The sequence below is a fragment of the Pseudophryne corroboree genome, chromosome 5 (assembly GCF_028390025.1).
Source record: "Pseudophryne corroboree isolate aPseCor3 chromosome 5, aPseCor3.hap2, whole genome shotgun sequence".
In the NCBI taxonomy this organism is placed as follows: domain Eukaryota; kingdom Metazoa; phylum Chordata; class Amphibia; order Anura; family Myobatrachidae; genus Pseudophryne; species Pseudophryne corroboree.
Window position 1 is genome coordinate 73287912 of NC_086448.1, and position 18443 is coordinate 73306354.

General features: G+C 45.6%; 1 protein-coding gene across 1 annotated transcript in view; it reads left to right on the forward strand.

Annotated features, from left to right (window-relative positions):
- The window catches only part of LOC134927210 (serum paraoxonase/arylesterase 2-like), a 106215-nt gene that overhangs the window by 77374 nt on the left and 10398 nt on the right, over nucleotides 1–18443 (forward strand). The window contains exons 5-8 of the mRNA XM_063921369.1: nucleotides 3907–4033; nucleotides 8415–8615; nucleotides 10083–10164; nucleotides 10891–11019. Of these exons, the coding sequence (XP_063777439.1) occupies nucleotides 3907–4033; nucleotides 8415–8615; nucleotides 10083–10164; nucleotides 10891–11019 (539 nt within the window). The remainder of the gene's footprint in view (nucleotides 1–3906; nucleotides 4034–8414; nucleotides 8616–10082; nucleotides 10165–10890; nucleotides 11020–18443) is intronic.

An 18443-nucleotide genomic window follows, 5' to 3' on the forward strand; every position in this document is an offset into this window, starting at 1 on the left:
GCTTTGCAGAAGTGTGAACGCCTGTGCAGCAGAGCGCCTGCAAAAATATTTTGTGCAAAACAAGACCAGCCCTGAACTTACTCTTCGTGTGCATTAAATCTAACGTTTGAAGGACGGCTTTTGACGTCACACACCTGCCCAGCGTTCGCCCAGCCACGCCTGCGTTTTCCTTGGCACGCCTGTGTTTTTCTAAGCACTCCCTGAAAACGGTCAGTTACCACCCAGAAACGCCCCCTTCCTGTCAATCATTCTGCATTGTGCTGTGCGACTGAAAGCTTCGCTAGACCCTGTGCAAAACCACAAAGAACTCTGTACCCGTACGTCGTGCGTGCGCATTGAAATGCTGATTTTTAGCCTGATCGCTGCGCTGCGAACAACGGCAGCTAGCGATCAACTCGGAATGACCCCCAATGAGATCTCTATGGACTGGAGTGGGCAATTATATATTTATGGATTGGAGTGGGTAATGAGAAATCTGTGGACTGGAGGAGGCAATGAGATATCTATGCACGGAGATCTATGGACTGTAGTAGGCAATGATAAATCTATGGACTGGAGTTGGCAATGAGAAATCTGTCACGCTCGGGCTTGAGTTGGGGATATGACGACTGATAATTGACTGAGGGAGAAGCTATCGGCAAAGGAGGGAAACAAGGTGGCGGAATGTAGTTCTTACTCATGGATTAAAGACTTAGAGGGACATTTACTAAGCAGTGATAAGAGTGGAGAAGTGAGCCAGTGGAGAAGTGCCCATGGCAACCAATCAGCACTGAAGTAACATCTATCATTTGCATACTATAAAATTATACAGAGCTGCTGATTGGTTGATGGGGAAATTTCTCCACTGGCTCACTTCTCCGCTCTTATCACTGCTTAGTAAATGTCCCCCTTAGGCCCAAAGATGTAGAGGGGTAGGCAACGAGGACAATGAACGAGAACGATACACTGAAGAAAGATTAATTCAGTTTTAATGAGACCTCAATCATACACAACGACTAGGAGATAAGTCTGAGTATATTCTGAAGGACGAAATGTTCATGACTTGTAAACGATGCTGAAGAATACTGAATGAAGAAGTGACTTGTGATTTGTAAATGATGCTGAAGAACACTGAATGAAGAGATGACTTGTGATTTGTAAATGATGCTGAAGAATACTGAATGAAGAGATGACTTGTGATTTGTAAATGATGCTGAAGAACACAAATGAAGAGGTGACTTGTGATTTGTAAATGATGCTGAAGAATACTGAATGAAGAGATGACTTGTGATTTGTAAATGATGCTGAAGAACACAAATGAAGAAGTGACTTGTAATTTGTAAACGATGCTGAAGAACACTGAATGAAGAAGTGACTTGTAATTTGTAAATTATGCTGAAGAACACTGAATGAAGAGATGACTTGTGATTTGTAAACGATGCTGAAGAACACAAATGAAGAGGTGACTTGTGATTTGTAAACGATGCTGAAGAACACTGAATGAAGAGATTACTTGTGATTTGTAAACGTTGCTGAAGAACACTGAATGAAGAGATGACTTGATTTGTAAATTATGCTGAAGAACACTGAATGAAGAGATGACTTGAAGAACGATGTTCAAGAGAGGATCGCTGTGAACACTGTCAGCAAACGGAGACCCTCTACCAAATAGAGGAACCAGCGGTTAAACCGCAAGAGCAGGTGGACTGGGAGCAAAGGACTGCAATAACAGAACTGATCACCGGACGGTTTCCACAGAACCAGGATACCAGGGGTTAACCTGGGAGCGCAGAGCTTGAGCACCTTACAGCAGTAAGTAACTTGAAGCACTGGCACCATAGCTAAGCATCAACCCCTTTTTATAAGGGAAGACTGCACCGGATTGACTGGACGCGAACTGGGATACCTATTGGCTTGGCTTAGTCTCCAACATTACAGCTCCCTGCACAGAGGACACATTTGTAGTACGGCTGGTGTAATGGTTATCATTACTGCCTCACAGCACTGATGTCATGGGTGCGATTCCCACCATGGCCCTAACTGTGTGGAGTTTGTATATTCTCCCTGTACTTGTGTGAGTTTCCTCCGGGTACTCCGGGTTTCCTCCCACAATCCAAAAATATACTGGTAGGTTAATTGGATCCCAATAAAATTAACCCTAGCGTGAATGTGTGTGCTTGTACATGTGATAGGGAATATAGATTGTAAGCTCCACTGGGGCAGGGACTGATGTGAATGGCCAAAATATTCTCTGTACAGCGCTGCAAAATATGTGTGCGCTATATAAATAACTGGTAATAAATAATAAATAATGTGGAACCAGCACACAGCCACTACCTCTGGCCTCCCAGATGCTGCACTCCAGCAACAGGAAACAGACACCTCCGGCTGCGATGCTCCGCTCCCCAGGACCCGGACCCCAGTCTCCAGATGCCCGGCAGCCGCACTGGAGGACATTGCTGCCGCAGCCACACCAGACAACTAGCAGGAAGGCCGCAGGGACCAGAACCGGAGGTAAGACTCCGGATGCTGACAAAATCTATGGATTGGAGCCGGCAATGACATATCTATGGACTGCAGCGGACAATAAAGTATCTATTGACTGGAGCATGCAATGACAGATATATGGACTGGAATGGGCAATGAGAAATCTATGGACTGGAGTAGGTAATGAGATATATATGCACTGGAGCAGGCAAGGATAGAGACCTGTGGCGTAGAGTGGGCAATGAGAAATCTATGGAATGGAGTGGCAATGAGTTATCTATGGACTGGAGCAGGCAATGAGATATGGACTGGAGTGGGCAATGAGGGATCTATGGACTAGAGTGGGCTATTAGATATCTATGGATTGGAGTGGGTAATGAGAAATTTATGGAATGGAGCAGGCATTGACATATCCAATCGACTGGAGGGGGAAATGAGATAATTATGGACTGGAGTGGGGAATGCGAGTTCTATGGACTGGAGTGGGCAATGAGATATCTATGGACTATTGGTGGCAATTAGCAATCTACGGACTGGAGAGAGAAATGAGAGCTCTATGGAATGGAGGGGGCAACAAGAAATCTATGGACTGGAAGGGGCAACAAGAAATCTATGGGCTGGAGGGGGCAATGAGAGATCTATGAACTGGAAGGAGTACGTTTGATATTACAGCTAGTAAGACTTTGCACCAGTTTGTATGCCTCTAAAATAGTATTTAAATATTTATTCTGTTATATAATCAGGGCCGTAACTGGGGGGGCGGGGGGGGGAAGGGTGGCATCAAAGAGAATTGAGGGGCAGGAGAGGCGCTGCGCTCTCCTCCCCTCACACAGAACGAAGGCAGCGGGATGCAGTATGGTGGACGGCCCGGCGGTACCGGCTGGGAATTTCTTACTGGTACGCCGTACCGCTCCGTGCCGCCATACTTGCATCGCTGCTTTTACCCTAGAAGACATGTGATATGAAGATGATCAAGAGATGGAGCTTTTCAATGCAAACATATATAAAGTGGTTTTGTTCAAATGATAGGTGTCTTCGTACCAAAAAATATAAAATAAATCTATTATCTGTTTGTTTTTCTGAGGGCCGCACTCCTCACATGACCCTCTTTGGTAGATTTTCAGATGACCAGATGCCCATTGAATAGGAAATTCTTCGATTGGATCAGGAATTTTATTATAGTTTCTGCTGCACAGATCCAGAGCAGGTGTGGGAGCTTCACCTCTATTGAGGAGGGTCTAGAGGTCTATAGAGGAGGGGTGCTGCTCTCCTGTCTTGAATATACTGTATTTTTCCTATTTCTTTCATGCGCCAGAAGACATATATTTCTAGCACGGGGTGATAAAAAGGGTTAAATTTACCAGTTATAACAGTCACATTGGCCTTACTGCATTAATACTGTGCCAGCTTATAAACTCTTTGTCTCCCCGTTATTTACAGATGACACGGTCTATCTTTTTGTGGTGAATCATCCTAATTACCAAACCACCGTTGAGATATTTAAATTTGCTGAGGAGGAAAATGTTCTTGTGCACCTGAAAACAATTAAACACGCGCTCCTGCACAGGTACTGGAAACGGATAACGCACAATTCATTTCTTGTAAACACTATCAATATGCACTTTAATAAAAAAAATGAGTTTAAAGTGGCTCTTCACATTAAATGTGCTGTTTCTATTACTGTTGTTCAATACAAAAAACAAATACAACATCTTAAACCTTTGTTACAAAATATATATTTTTGATACCTTTATGTTTAAAGCCTCTGCCCATTCCATAATGGCAAAAGCAGATTTTATGGGAAATCAAGTAATTTACAACAGTACAACAGTACAAGATCAATAAAAAGATATTTTCTTTGTCACATGTAAATTATTATGTAAATATAGGTGGTCATTCCGAGTTGATCGCTAGCTGCTTTCGTTCGCAGCGCACCGATCAGGCAAAAAATCTGCACTTCTGCGCATGCGTATGGTGCGCAATGCGCACGCGCTACGTACTTTCACAAAAGCCGTTGCAGTTTCACACAAGGTCTAGCGACGCTTTTCAATCGCACTGCTGGCTGCAGAGTGATTGACAGGAAGTGGGTGTTTCTGGGAGGTAACTGACCGTTTTCGGGGAGTGTGTGTAAAAACGCAGGCGTGTCACATACAAACGCAGGCGTGGCTGGGGAAACGCAGGCGTGGCTGGCCAAACGCAGGGTGTGTTCGTGACGTCATAGTCTGCAGTGGTCGCAAGCTAGGAGTAGGTCAGGAGCTACTCTGAAGCTGCACCAAATTATTTTGTAGCCGATCTGCGATCCTTTCGTTCGCACTTTTGCTAAGCTAAGATACACTCCCAGAGGGCGGCGGCTTAGCATTTGCACGGCTCATAATAGCAATTAGCGTGCGAACAACTCAGAATGAGGGCCATTGGGGGTCATTTCGAGTTGTTAGCTCGTTGCCGATTTTCGCTATACTGCAATTTGTTGCTAATTGCGCATGTGCATGGTACGCAGCGCGCATGCGCTTAGTTATTTAACACAAAACTTAGTAGATTTACACAAGCTCGAGCGACGTTTTTTCATCGCTCGAGTAATCGTAGTGTGATTGACAGGAAGTGGGTGTTTCTGGGCGGAAACTGGCCGTTTTCAGGGAGTGTGCTGAAAAACTCAGGTGTTCCATGTAAAAACGCAGGAGTGGCTGGAGAAATGGGGGAGTGGCTGGCTGAACGCAGGGCGTGTTTGTGACGTCAAGCCAGGAACTAAACGGACTGAGCTGATCGCAATCTAGGAGTAGGTCTCGAGCTACTCAGAAACTGCAAAGAATTATTTAGTAGCAGATTTGCTAATCTTTCGTTCGCTATTCTGCTAAGCTAAGATACACTCCCAGAGGGCGGCGGCCTAGTGTGTGCAATGCTGCTAAAAGCAGCTAGCGAGCGAACAACTCGGAATGAGGGCATTAGTTCCTTATTTAAGACCAGATTCTGAGTTTGAAGTAAAGCAAAAAAAGCAAGCACCTTTGTGTGTGGAATAAACCATGTTGCCATGCAAGGGGAGCAAATACATTTATATTGTTTCTGTGCAGGGTAAATGCTGGCTGCTTTTGCATGTAGCCCACAAACATTAGACAGCTTTATTTTTACACCGCAATTTAGATCTCAGTTTGGACACACCCCACCCAATTCTATATCTCTCTGCATGTCATATCTGCCCCACCTGCAGTGCAACATGGTTTTGCCCAAGTCATGGCTGCAACTCGGGTGGTGGGTACTAGGGGGGCACGTGACCCGGGCGCCAGAATTGTGAGGCGGCGAGACCTCCTTCCACCTGCCACTCCCCTGACCAGCTTGCCTCTCTAAATCCTGCCTGTTGCACCTGACTGGGAGCCAAATGTGCTGGCCAAACATGCTGCACAGACCCAGGCTTCCCTGGCTGTAGAGCGGCAAGTCTGCACTGTGCGCTGCCTACCACCACAACCCCTGGATGGTCATCTCCCTCGCCGCTGCACCTGCATCCTACAGCCACTGGAGGCTCCCTATACCCGGATGGGGGCTGCGACCCGACAGCCTCTCATTCCAGCTTGTACCTGTTCAGCTGCCCCTCCCAAGGACGTGTCCCTGGACCCAGGCAGTGCAGCCTCTCCATCTCCTCCCAGGTGGAGGACAAGAACAGTACCAGCTGTCCCTGTGTGAGGGCATAAAGTAGAGGGGAGCAGCCGCTGAGGGGCGGAATGTGAAGCATAGAGGAACAGTCCTCTACCCACCACATTACTACAGCGGTGGCCTCTTCCACCTGGGCAGCCTGCTGGAAAGCCAAGCCTCCAAATTCACCCCCAAGCACAGGAGCAAGACAAGAGTATATCATGTTAAGGTACACCCCACCCCCCATTGCACGCTGATACATATACACACACATACATACACCCCCCCCTCTCTTTCTCTCTCTCTTCTCTACCCCTCCTCTCTCCTTTATCTTTCCAGCTTCTCTCTCTTTTCTCTCCCATCTCTCCTCCTCCCTCTCTCTCAAGTTTTTTTTTTTTTGGAAGGATGGCGCTTAATTACTGCCTTGCCCCGGGATCCAGAAGTCCTAGTTTCGGCCTTGCCCAGGTGCACAGTTGCTTGCTTTTATTTACTTTCAAATCACAATCAGGCTCTTAGAGCATAGCTGCACTATAATGGTAATTTGAGTATATATCATCACCACTATATGTGTATATCACATCACCAGTTAAGTGCATGAATTTTAAGGCAGCATCTTTCAAGATGGAAACGTTGTGCTGTGGATAAGATAAGGATCTTTGGGGGTCATTCCGAGTTGTTTGCTCGTTGCCGATTTTTGCTATACTGCGATTAGTCGCTTACTGCGCATGCGCAAGGTACGCAGAGCGCATGCGCTTAGTTATTTTACTAAAAACTTAGCTGTTTTGCTGTAGCGTTTGCGGCGCTTTTCAGTCGCACTGGTGTTCGGTAAATGATTGACAGGAAAGGGGCGTTTCTGGGCGGCAACTCAGCGTTTTCCCAGTGTTGGCTAAAAAACGCGGGAGTGTCTGGAGAAACTGGGGAGTGGCTGGCCGAACGCAGGGCGTGTTTGTGACGTCAAACCAGGAACGAAACGGCCTGAGCTGATCGCAGTGTAGGAGTAAGTCTTGAGCTACTCAGAAACTGCTAAGAATTTTCTATTCGCAATTCTGCTAATCTTTCGTTCGCAATTCTGCTATGCTAAGATACACTCCCAGAGGGCGGCGGCCTAGCGTGTGCAATGCTGCTAAAAGCAGCTAGCGAGCGAACAACTCGGAATGACCCCCTTAGTGCGTGCATTTTGATACCTGTATGCTAAAATATTTTGAATTGAAGGACATGATGAAAGAAAAAGGAATGGTAAAGCTACATTTAAGTGGTCATTCCGAGTTGATTGCAGCCAGCAACTTTTTGCTGCTGGTGCGATCAACTAATCTCCGCCTATCGGGGAGTGTATTTTAGCTTTGCAGGGCTGCGATCGCTTGTGCAGCCATGCTAAGCTAAAAAAATTTCAAGTAAAAGAAGACTAGCCCGGGACATGCTTACCCTGTGCGACGATCTCTGCGATACTGGAGCCGGCTTTGACGTCAGACATCTGCCCTCTGTTCCCATGGACACGCCTGTGTTTTCTTCACCACTCCCCGAAAACGGCAGGCAAAAGTCTGGTGACGCCCAGGAACGCCTTCTTTCTGTCAATCTTCTTGTGGTCGCCTCTGCGACCGCTTTCTTCGTTGTCCGAGACGTAACCCGGCGACCCCTGTCGGCGAGTGCGCAGTGCGGCCGCCACGCATGCGCATTCCAAACCCATTCACACCACAGCGACAAATCGCTGCGTGCGAACGGGTCGGAATGACCCCCTTAGTGTTATACATGTATGCTTATAGCCTTCGTCTCCCTAGAATAAACTTTCCAGTCCAGTCGTATTTCCAGTTGTATAGAAAATATGCAAGTACACAACAGTCAAAAATAGCAAACCCAATGGTTCTCGACTTTCATGATCAATTTAAGACCCTAGATAGAGATAATGCAATCAGGGGCCTACAGTCATTGCATGATGCTGAACACTGTTCAGGCTCCACTGCTACATAGGTGCAAGAGCAGGATTTTTAGAGGTACAGTAGATCCAAATGGTAGATTTTAGAACAAAGACTCACCTTACACTGTTTTCAGGATTTACAGTATGTCTTCAGGTGGATTAATCACCCTAAATACAGATTGTCAAATTATATCATAAATTGGGCCCAAAACCTCTACATTGAACACAATTGAGATCTCTATCCTGTATGGCAGTAAACGCATTCAGCGCAAGACATATATTTATACACATAAAATACTTAAAAATGATTAGAATTAGTGTATAAGATATGGGTAGTGTTGGGGCTTACCACGAATGGTGGGTCCCACAGTAACTGACCAGCCTGACAACTGCATTATCTTTTGTCTTTTTTCAGTGTCAATGATATTGCCGCCGTCGGACCCGAGAGCTTTTATGCCACTAACGATTTTTACTTCACAAATTTCTACTTGAAACTCATAGAACTGCTCTTCGGATTACAGTGGTCAAGCGTGTCATATTACAGTCCCGGCAATGTCAAACGAGTGGCATCAGGATTTTACAGTACCAATGGAATTGCCATGTCCGCCGATAAAAAGTACTTATTGTCATTTACTACAGTTCCATCTTTTTGTTTGAGACTTTTGTATCACAGTGTATACTGTGTACACAGAAAAGGACCATACCATACATCTCTCACATTCTAGTAACACAATGCTCCTTGAGGGCAAATGTATCAAACCTTGGAGTGAGATAAAGAGGAGACAGATAAAGTGCAAACCATTCAGCTCCTATCATTTTTCAAATTCATTCGGTTACATGACAGTTAGGAGCTAATTGGCTGCACTTTATCACTTTTTATCAGTCTCCACTTTATCACTTTTTAAGGCTTAAAACATTTGGGTCTTTATCTTTCTTCACTTTATCACTCTCTTGGTTTTTATACATCTCCCCCTGAGTAACATTTTGTTGGAGCAGTACGGATGGTGTAATGGTTAGCATTACTACCTCACAGCACTGAGGTCATTGGTTCAATTCCCACCATGGCCCTAACTGTGTGGAGTTTGTATATTCTCCCCGTACTTGCGTGGGTTTCCTCCCACAATCCAACAATATACCAGTAGGTTAATTGGCTCCCCACAAAAATTAACCCTAGTGTGAATGTGTCTGTGTGTACATGTGATAGGGAATAAAGATTGTAAGCTCCACTGGAGCAGGGACTGATGTGAATGGGCAAATATTCTCTCTGTACAGCACTGCGGAATATGTGTGCGCTATATAAATAACTGGTAATAATAATAAAAAACGCTGTGATAGCTTCACTCTTATAATGACCTCATACTTTTGCTGCACAGACGTATGTGGGACTTGTTATCTAACGGTTCCCTCATTACTGAACTGGCGATGTCACTCAATTTACAGCCAATCGTATGGATGTATAATAGTGCTGAGGTCTCAGTAATGTCAAGAGAGCTGTGATATGTAACATTTACTGTGTGGCATCCTACAACAAAGTGTAGGGATAATAAAGGTTTTACATCACGATTGTAGCTACCCAGTTATACCCCTTTTCCACTGTAGCACGGGTCGCAGCTGTGTCGCCTGACACGGCTGCGACCGGTGCTACAGCCCCCTTTCAGACAGCGCTCACCAACCCCACATATTGCCGGGTTGGTGACGCTGCTAGTGACGCGGCAGGGGCGGCGCTGGGAGATCACATGATCTCCCAGCACCGCCCTCCCATACGTTCACACTAGACAGCCTACCGTCTTGAACACATGTTCAACAACCCGGCAAGCTACCTGGGTAGGATTCCCGGATCACTTGATCCAGGAATTTGCAGGGGGACCCTTTTCCACTAGGTAAAAACACGGGTAAATGCACGCCCCTGTGCATTTACCCATGTTTTAAGGAGCTAGTGGAAAAGGGGTATAAGTGTACAACTGTTCCAGTGAGCGTTATCTAGTCCGTTTCTGCTTTATACAGCACACTCTGCAAATGAATCATGCATGGAAACATTACGTATATTCATAGATTAACTGTATACATTTGTGTCTCTTTGAAGGTACGTCTATGTTGCTGATCTCACCGGTCATACAGTTAGTGTTTTCCAAAAAGATGCGGACTGGTCTCTCTCTCCAGTAAAGGTAATACATTTTATATACTGGTAATCCATGCTTGAATGTAATGACATTGGCTTACCGTATTTTACTTTCAAGATTCTAGAAGATGCATTTCTTGCATTAGGCCGTTGTCCCAGTAGGTGTCAAAGCCCTGCGTGAGCTCACTAATACATAGTGCAATGCGATTTTGTGTGCCAATATATAAATCGGCCAGTATGTTGTATTATAATAAGGAATAAATAGTTCACAATACTGGATTATTGCAGGCTACAATGAACTTCTGTGCTCTGTATTAATGCTGCCAGCCTGCTGCCCCATAACTTAGGGGCCAATCAAATTACAGACAAGCTGCCATCAAAACCGATTCCGGCGACTTAGCGGGATGTGTCTCCCGCCTCATTTCTGCCATGTCACAGGCTGTGTTTGAAAAATGACAGTTAGGAGCCTAAGGGGGACATGTACTAAGCAGTGATAAAAGTGGAGAAGTGAGCCATTGGAGATGTTGCCCATGGCAACCAATCGGCATTGACGGAGTATTCATAATTTGCATACTTTAAAAATATACAGAGTAGCTGATTGGTTGCCATGGGCAACTTCTCCACTGGCTCACTTCTCCACTTTTATCACTGCTTAGTAAATGTTCCCCTAAGTCCCTTAAGTAGGGGTTTAGATATCCCATATATAATGCAGTATGACTTTTACGTCTGTTTATTGCTACAAAAACTAATATATCTGTTATTTCTGCCTAAGGTGGTGGAGCTAGAGACAGCTTTGGATAACCTGTCGGTGGATCCAGTTACGGGGGATATTTGGATTGGAGCAATCCCAAATGGAATGAAAGCGTTAGTTTATAATCCTGAGGATGTGCCTGGATCAGAGGTCAGTGTGTATATTATAATAGGAGCAACATAAACAATATATGGCCTGATTCACAGTTATAGACAATGGCGATATTTACGGAGTTGAGCGATTATTTGTAATCTGCGCACTACCCAAAATCCAAGGTACCTTAGCGATGTCACTCGCAGTAGAGGATTTGTCAGCAAGATGACTGCCAGTCTGTGACCGTTTGGGGGAAGGAAAAATTTAGAAACCGTTGTGTATTTTTTTATGCATAGACTTATGTATGAGTGGGCAGACTTTTGGTATATTGGCGAGCTGTATCTCTGCCTTCACCTGTATTAAAGTCAGGGCCGGTGCTAGGGTGTTCGGCTCCCCTCTGCAAACTATAAATTTGCGCCCTCCCATATTTTACAAAGGGACAGCGTGCTGCAAAAAAAGGGTGTGGTCTCACAAGGAATGGGAGTGGCCACACAATAGTACCACCATTTCAAATTACACCGCACAGTAGCACACTTTCCCATTATCCTGCGCATAGTAGTGCTGTTTATACACATAATGTCCCCTGTAGTGGCGCCGGTTATACACATAATAGCACCTGTAGTAGCGCCGGTTATACGCATAATAGCCCCAGTAGTAGCGCTGGTTATACACATAATAGCCCCTGTAGTAGCGCTGGTTATACACATAATAGCCCCTGTAGTAGCGCCGGTTATACAAAATAATAGCACCTGTAGTATCGCCGGTTATACGCATAATAGCACCTGTAGTAGCGCCGGTTATATGCATAATAGCCCCTGTAGTAGCGCCGGTTATACACATAATAGCACCTGTAGTATCACCGGTTATACACATAATAGCCCCTGTAGTAGCACCGGTTATACGCATAATAGCCCCTGTAGTAGCGCCGGTTATACAAAATAATAGCACCTGTAGTATCGCCGGTTATACGCATAATAGCACCTGTAGTAGCGCCGGTTATATGCATAATAGCCCCTGTAGTAGCGCCAGTTATACACATAATAGCACCTGTAGTAGCGCCGGTTATACACATAATAGCACATGTAGTATCACCGATTATACACATAATAGCCCCTGTAGTAGCGCATGTTATACGCATAATAGCCCCTGTAGTAGCGCCGGTTATACGCATAATAGCCCCTGTAGTAGCGCCGGTTATACGCATAATAGCCCCCGTAGTAGTGCTGTTTATACGCACAATAGCCCCTGTAGTAGTGCTGTTTATATGCATAATAGCCCCTGTAGTAGTGCTGTTTATATGCATAATAGCCCCTGTAATAGCGCCGGTTATACAGTATATAATGCCCTCAGAAGTGAAATTTTTTTACACATTATGCCCCCCCTCCCACACCCACATAGATAGATACACACACACATATACACATGTACACACATACATATATATAGATACACACACATACTGTAGATACACATTCACATAGATCGATACACACATGCATACTAGTGATGTGCACCGGAAATTTTTCGGGTTTTGTGTTTTGGTTTTGGGTTCGGTTCCGCGGCCGTGTTTTAGGTTCGGACGCGTTTTGGCAAAACCTCACCGAATTTTTTTTGTTTCAGATTCGGGTGTGTTTTGGATTCGGGTGTTTTTTTCAAAAAACCCTAAAAAACAGCTTAAATCATAGAATTTGGGGGTCATTTTGATCCCATAGTATTATTAACCTCTATAACCATAATTTCCACTCATTTTCAGTCTATTCTGAACACCTCACATCTCACAATATTATTTTTAGTCCTAAAATTTGCACCGAGGTCGCTGGATGGCTAAGCTAAGCGACCCAAGTGGCCGACACAAACACCTGGCCCATCTACGAGTGGCACTGCAGTGTCAGACAGGATGGCCCTTCAAAAAAATTGTCCCCAAACAGCACATGATGCAAAGAAAAAAAGAGGCGCAATGAGGTAGCTGTGTGACTAAGCTAAGCGACCCAAGTGGCCGACACAAACAACTGGCCTATCTAGGAGTGGCACTGCAGTGTCAGACAGGATGGCACTTCAAAAAAATACTCCCCAAACAGCACATGATGCAAAGAAAAAAAGAGGCGCACCAAGGTCGCTGTGTGACTAAGCTAAGCGACACAAGTGGCTGACACAAACACCTGGCCCATCTAGGAGTGGCACTGCAGTGTCACGCAGGATGGCCCTTCAAAAAAATACTCCCCAAACAGCACATGATGCAAAGAAAAAAAGAGGCGCAATGAGGTAGCTGTGTGACTAAGATAAGCGACCCAAGTGGCCGACACAAACATCTGGCCCATCTAGGAGTGGCACTGCAGTGTCAGACAGGATGGCACTTCAAAAAAATACTCCCCAAACAGCACATGATGCAAAGAAAAATGAAAGAAAAAAGAGGTGCAAGATGGAATTGTCCTTGGGCCCTCCCACCCACCCTTATGTTGTATAAACAGGACATGCACACTTTAACGAACCCATCATTTCAGTGACAGGGTCTGCCACACGACTGTGACTGAAATGACTGGTTGGTTTGGGCCCCCACCAAAAAAGAAGCAATCAATCTCTCCTTGCACAAACTGGCTCTACAGAGGCAAGATGTCCACCTCCTCCTCATCGTCCGATTCATCACTTCTTTCACTGTGTACATCCCCCTCCTCACAGATTATTAATTCGTCCCCACTGGAATCCACCATCTCAGGTCCCCGTGCACTTTCTGGAGGCAATTGCTGCTGGTGAATGTCTCCACGGAGGAATTGATTATAATTCATTTTAATGAACATCATCTTCTCCACATTTTCTGGAAGTAACCTCGTACGCCGATTGCTGACAAGGTGAGTGGCTGCACTAAACACTCTTTCGGAGTACACACTGGAGGGAGGGCAACTTAGGTAGAATAAAGCCAGTTTCTGCAAGAGCCTCCAAATTGCCTCTTTTTCCTGCCAGTATACGTACGGACTGTCTGACGTGCCTACTTGGATGCGGTCACTCATATAATCCTCCACCATTCTTTCAATGGTGAGAGAATCATATGCAGTGACAGTAGACGACATGTCAGTAATCGTTGGCAGGTCCTTCAGTCCGGACCAGATGTCAGCACTCGCTCCAGACTGCCCTGCATCACCGCCAGCGGGTGGGCTCGGAATTCATAGCCTTTTCCTCGCACCCCCAGTTGCGGGAGAATGTGAAGGAGGAGCTGTTGACGGGTCACGTTCCGCTTGACTTGACAATTTTCTCACCAGCAGGTCTTTGAACCTCTGCAGACTTGTGTCTGCCGGAAAGAGAGATACAACGTAGGTTTTAAATCTAGGATCGAGCACGGTGGCCAAAATGTAGTGCTCTGATTTCAACAGATTGACCACCCGTGAATCCTGGTTAAGCGAATGAAGGGCTCCATCCACAAGTCCCACATGCCTAGCGGAATCGCTCTGTTTTAGCTCCTCCTTCAATGTCTCCAGCTTCTTCTGCAAAAGCCTGATGAGGGGAATGACCTGACTCAGGCTGGCAGTGTCTGAACTGACTTCACGTGTGGCAAGTTCAAAGGGTTACAGAACCTTGCACAACGTTGAAATCATTCTCCACTGCGCTTGAGACAGGTGCATTCCACCTCCTTTGCCTATATCGTGGCCAGATGTATAGGCTTGAATGGCCTTTTGCTGCTCCTCCATCCTCTGAAGCATATAGAGGGTTGAATTCCACCTCGTTACCACCTCCTGCTTCAGATGATGGCAGGGCAGGTTCTGGTGTGTTTGGTGGTGCTCCAGTCTTCTGTACGCGGTGCCTGAACGCCGAAAGTGGCCCGCAATTCTTCGGGCCACCGACAGCATCTCTTGCACACCCCTGTCTTTTTAAAAAAATTCTGCACCACCAAATTCAAGGTATGTGCAAAACATGGGACGTGCTGGAATTTGCCCAGATGTAATGCACGCACAATATTGCTGGCGTTGTCCGATGTCACAAATCCCCAGGAGAGTCCAATTGGGGTAAGCCATTCTGCGATGATCTTTCTCAGTTGCCGTAAGAGGTTTTCAGCTGTGTGCGTATTCTGGAAAGCGGTGATACAAAGCGTAGCCTGCCTAGGAACGAGTTTGCGTTTGCGAGATGCTGCTACTGGTGCCGCCGCTGCTGTTCTTGCAGCGGGAGGCAATACATCTACCCAGTGGGCTGTCACAGTCATATAGTCCTGAGTCTGCCCTGCTCCACTTGTCCACATGTCCGTGGTTAAGTGGACATTGGGTACAACTGCATTTTTTAGGACACTGGTGACTCTTTTTCTGAGGTCTGTGTACATTTTCGGTATCGCCTGCCTAGAGAAATGGAACCTAGATGGTATTTGGTACCGGGGACACAGTACCTCAATCAAGTCTATAGTTGGCTCTGAATTAACGATGGATACCGGAACCACATTTCTCACCGCCCAGGCTGCCAAGGCCTCAGTTATCCGCTTTGCAGCAGGATGACTGCTGTGATATTTCATCTTCCTCGCAAAGGACTGTTGGACAGTCAATTGCTTACTGGAACTAGTACAAGTGGTCTTCCGACTTCCCCTCTGGGATGACGATCGACTCCCAGTAGCAACAACAGCAGCGCCAGCAGCAGTAGGCGTTACACTCATGGATGCATCGGAGGAATCCCAAGCAGGAAAGGACTCGTCAGACTTGCCAGTGACATGGCCTGCAGGACTATTGGCTTTCCTGGGTAAGGAGAAAATTGACACTGAGGGAGTTGGTGGTGTGGTTTGCAGGAGCTTGGTTACAAGAGGAAGGGATTTACTGGTCAGTGGACTGCTTCCGCTGTCGCCAAAAGTTATGAACTTGTCACTGACTTATGATGAATGTGCTGCAGGTGACGTATAAGGGAGGATGTTCCGAGGTAGTTAACGTCCTTACCCCTACTTATTACAGCTTGACAAAGGCAACACACGGCTTGACACCTGTTGTCCGCATTTGTGTTGAAATAATTCCATACCGAAGAGCTGATTTTTTTTGTATTTTGACCAGGCATGTCAATGGCCATATTCCTCCCACGAACAACAGGCGTCTCCCCGGGTGCCTGACTTAAACAAACCACCTCACCATCAGAATCCTCCTTGTCAATTTCCTCCCCAGCGCCAGCAACACCCATATCCTCATCCTGGTCTACTTCAACACTGACATCTTCAATTTGACTATCAGGAACTGGACTGCGGGTGCTCCTTCCAGCACTTGCAGGGGGCGTGCAAATGGTGGAAGGCGCAAGCTCTTCCCGTCCAGTGTTGGGAAGGTCAGGCATCGCAACCGACACAATTGGACTCTCCTTGGGGATTTTTGATTTCGAAGAACGCACAGTTCTTTGCTGTGCTTTTGACAGCTTAAGTCTTTTCTTTTTTCTAGCGAGAGGATGAGTGCTTCCATCCTCATGTGAAGCTGAACCACTAGCCATGAACATAGGCCAGGGCCTCAGCCGTTCCTTGCCACTCCATGTCGTAAATGGCATATTGGCAAGTTTACGCTTCTCCTCAGACGCTTTTAATTTTGATTTTTGGGTCATTTTACTGATCTTTTGTGTTTTGGATTTTACATGCTCTGTCTTATGACATTGGGCATCGGCCTTGGCAGACGACGTTGATGGCATTTCATCGTCTCGGCCATGACTAGTGGCAGCAGCTTCAGCACGAGGTGGAAGTGGATCTTGATCTTTCCCTATTTTTTTAACCTCCACATTTTTGTTCTCCATATTTTAATGCGCACAACTAAAAGGCACCACAGGTATACAATGTAGATGGATGGATACTAGTATACTTATGGACGACGAGTGACGACACAGAGGTAGGTACAGCAGTGGCCTACCGTACTGCTATATACAGTATAATGGACCTGGTGGACACTGTCAGCAGACTGCGTTTATACTTAGTATAAAGAAAAAAAGACACCACAGGTATACAATGTAGATGGATGGATATGGAAAAAGAGGGGTGAAATCCTTAATGGCGCTTCTAGTGAAACGATTGCTGCCTTCTAGATCCAACGGTGGACTTATCCCAGATAGTCCAAAAAATGAAACAGAAGGAGTAGTGGTGGTGTGGACTAGATGGCGCTATCGCTCAAGCAGTGATGGTAAATGTGAGAGTGCTAAAACAAATACTTAGCTGTACTGTCTCCCGGCGAAGAGTCAGGTATAATCTATGTCCAATTTATGATGGAGAGCTCAGCCATATTGAAAAAACAAAACAAAAATAAAATGTGTAGTAATGTCGCTTGAAACTAAATAAATATAGAGATATAGCGTCTAGGATTTTTTTGCCAATAGGAGCTGGTAGGCTTCTCTAGGCAATGTGAATGGTCAGAGAATAGGTGATCTTTTCAATCCAAACATATAGAAACAGTATCCTCATATGAACACACCTGACTTACACAAAGACAGGTGGTGACAGGCCCATAAAGGTATCTTTTAAAGATGTGATGTGCTCTTTATCAATTGGTGGTTGAAGAGGGCGTACCTAACACTCACGTGAGGGACAGTAGATATCCTCATATAACGGTTTCTTTCAACGACATCATTCCAAAGGGGTTACCATGGTGGTTGAATATCCAATGATGGAATACTCGATCATATATAAACTCTGTCTTCTGGCCAGTCCAGTGGTCTCTGCACCTCCTGGTCATCTCCCCTCCATCTGCTATATACAGTATAATGGACCTGGTGGACACTGTCAGCAGACTGCGTTTATACTTAGTATAAAGAAAAGAAAAAGACACCACAGGTATACAATGTAGATGGATGGATACTTAGTATACTTATGGACGACGAGTGACGACACAGAGGTAGGTACAGCAGTGGCCTACCGTACTGCTATATACAGTATAATGGACCTGGTGGACACTGTCAGCAGACTGCGTTTATAGTATAAAGAAAAAAAGACACCACAGGTATACAATGTAGATGGATGGATACTTAGTATACTTATGGACGACGAGTGACGACACAGAGGTAGGTACAGCAGTGGCCTACCGTACTGCTATATACAGTATAATGGACCTGGTGGACACTGTCAGCAGACTGCGTTTATAGTATAAAGAAAAAAAGACACCACAGGTATACAATGTAGATGGATGGATACTTAGTATACTTATGGACGACGAGTGACGACACAGAGGTAGGTACAGCAGTGGCCTACCGTACTGCTATATACAGTATAATGGACCTGGTGGACACTGTCAGCAGACTGCGTTTATAGTATAAAGAAAAAAAGACACCACAGGTATACAATGTAGATGGATGGATACTTAGTATACTTATGGACGACGAGTGACGACACAGAGGTAGGTACAGCAGTGGCCTACCGTACTGCTATATACAGTATAATGGACCTGGTGGACACTGTCAGCAGACTGCGTTTATAGTATAAAGAAAAAAAGACACCACAGGTATACAATGTAGATGGATGGATGGATAGTATACTTATGGACGACGAGTGACGACACAGAGGT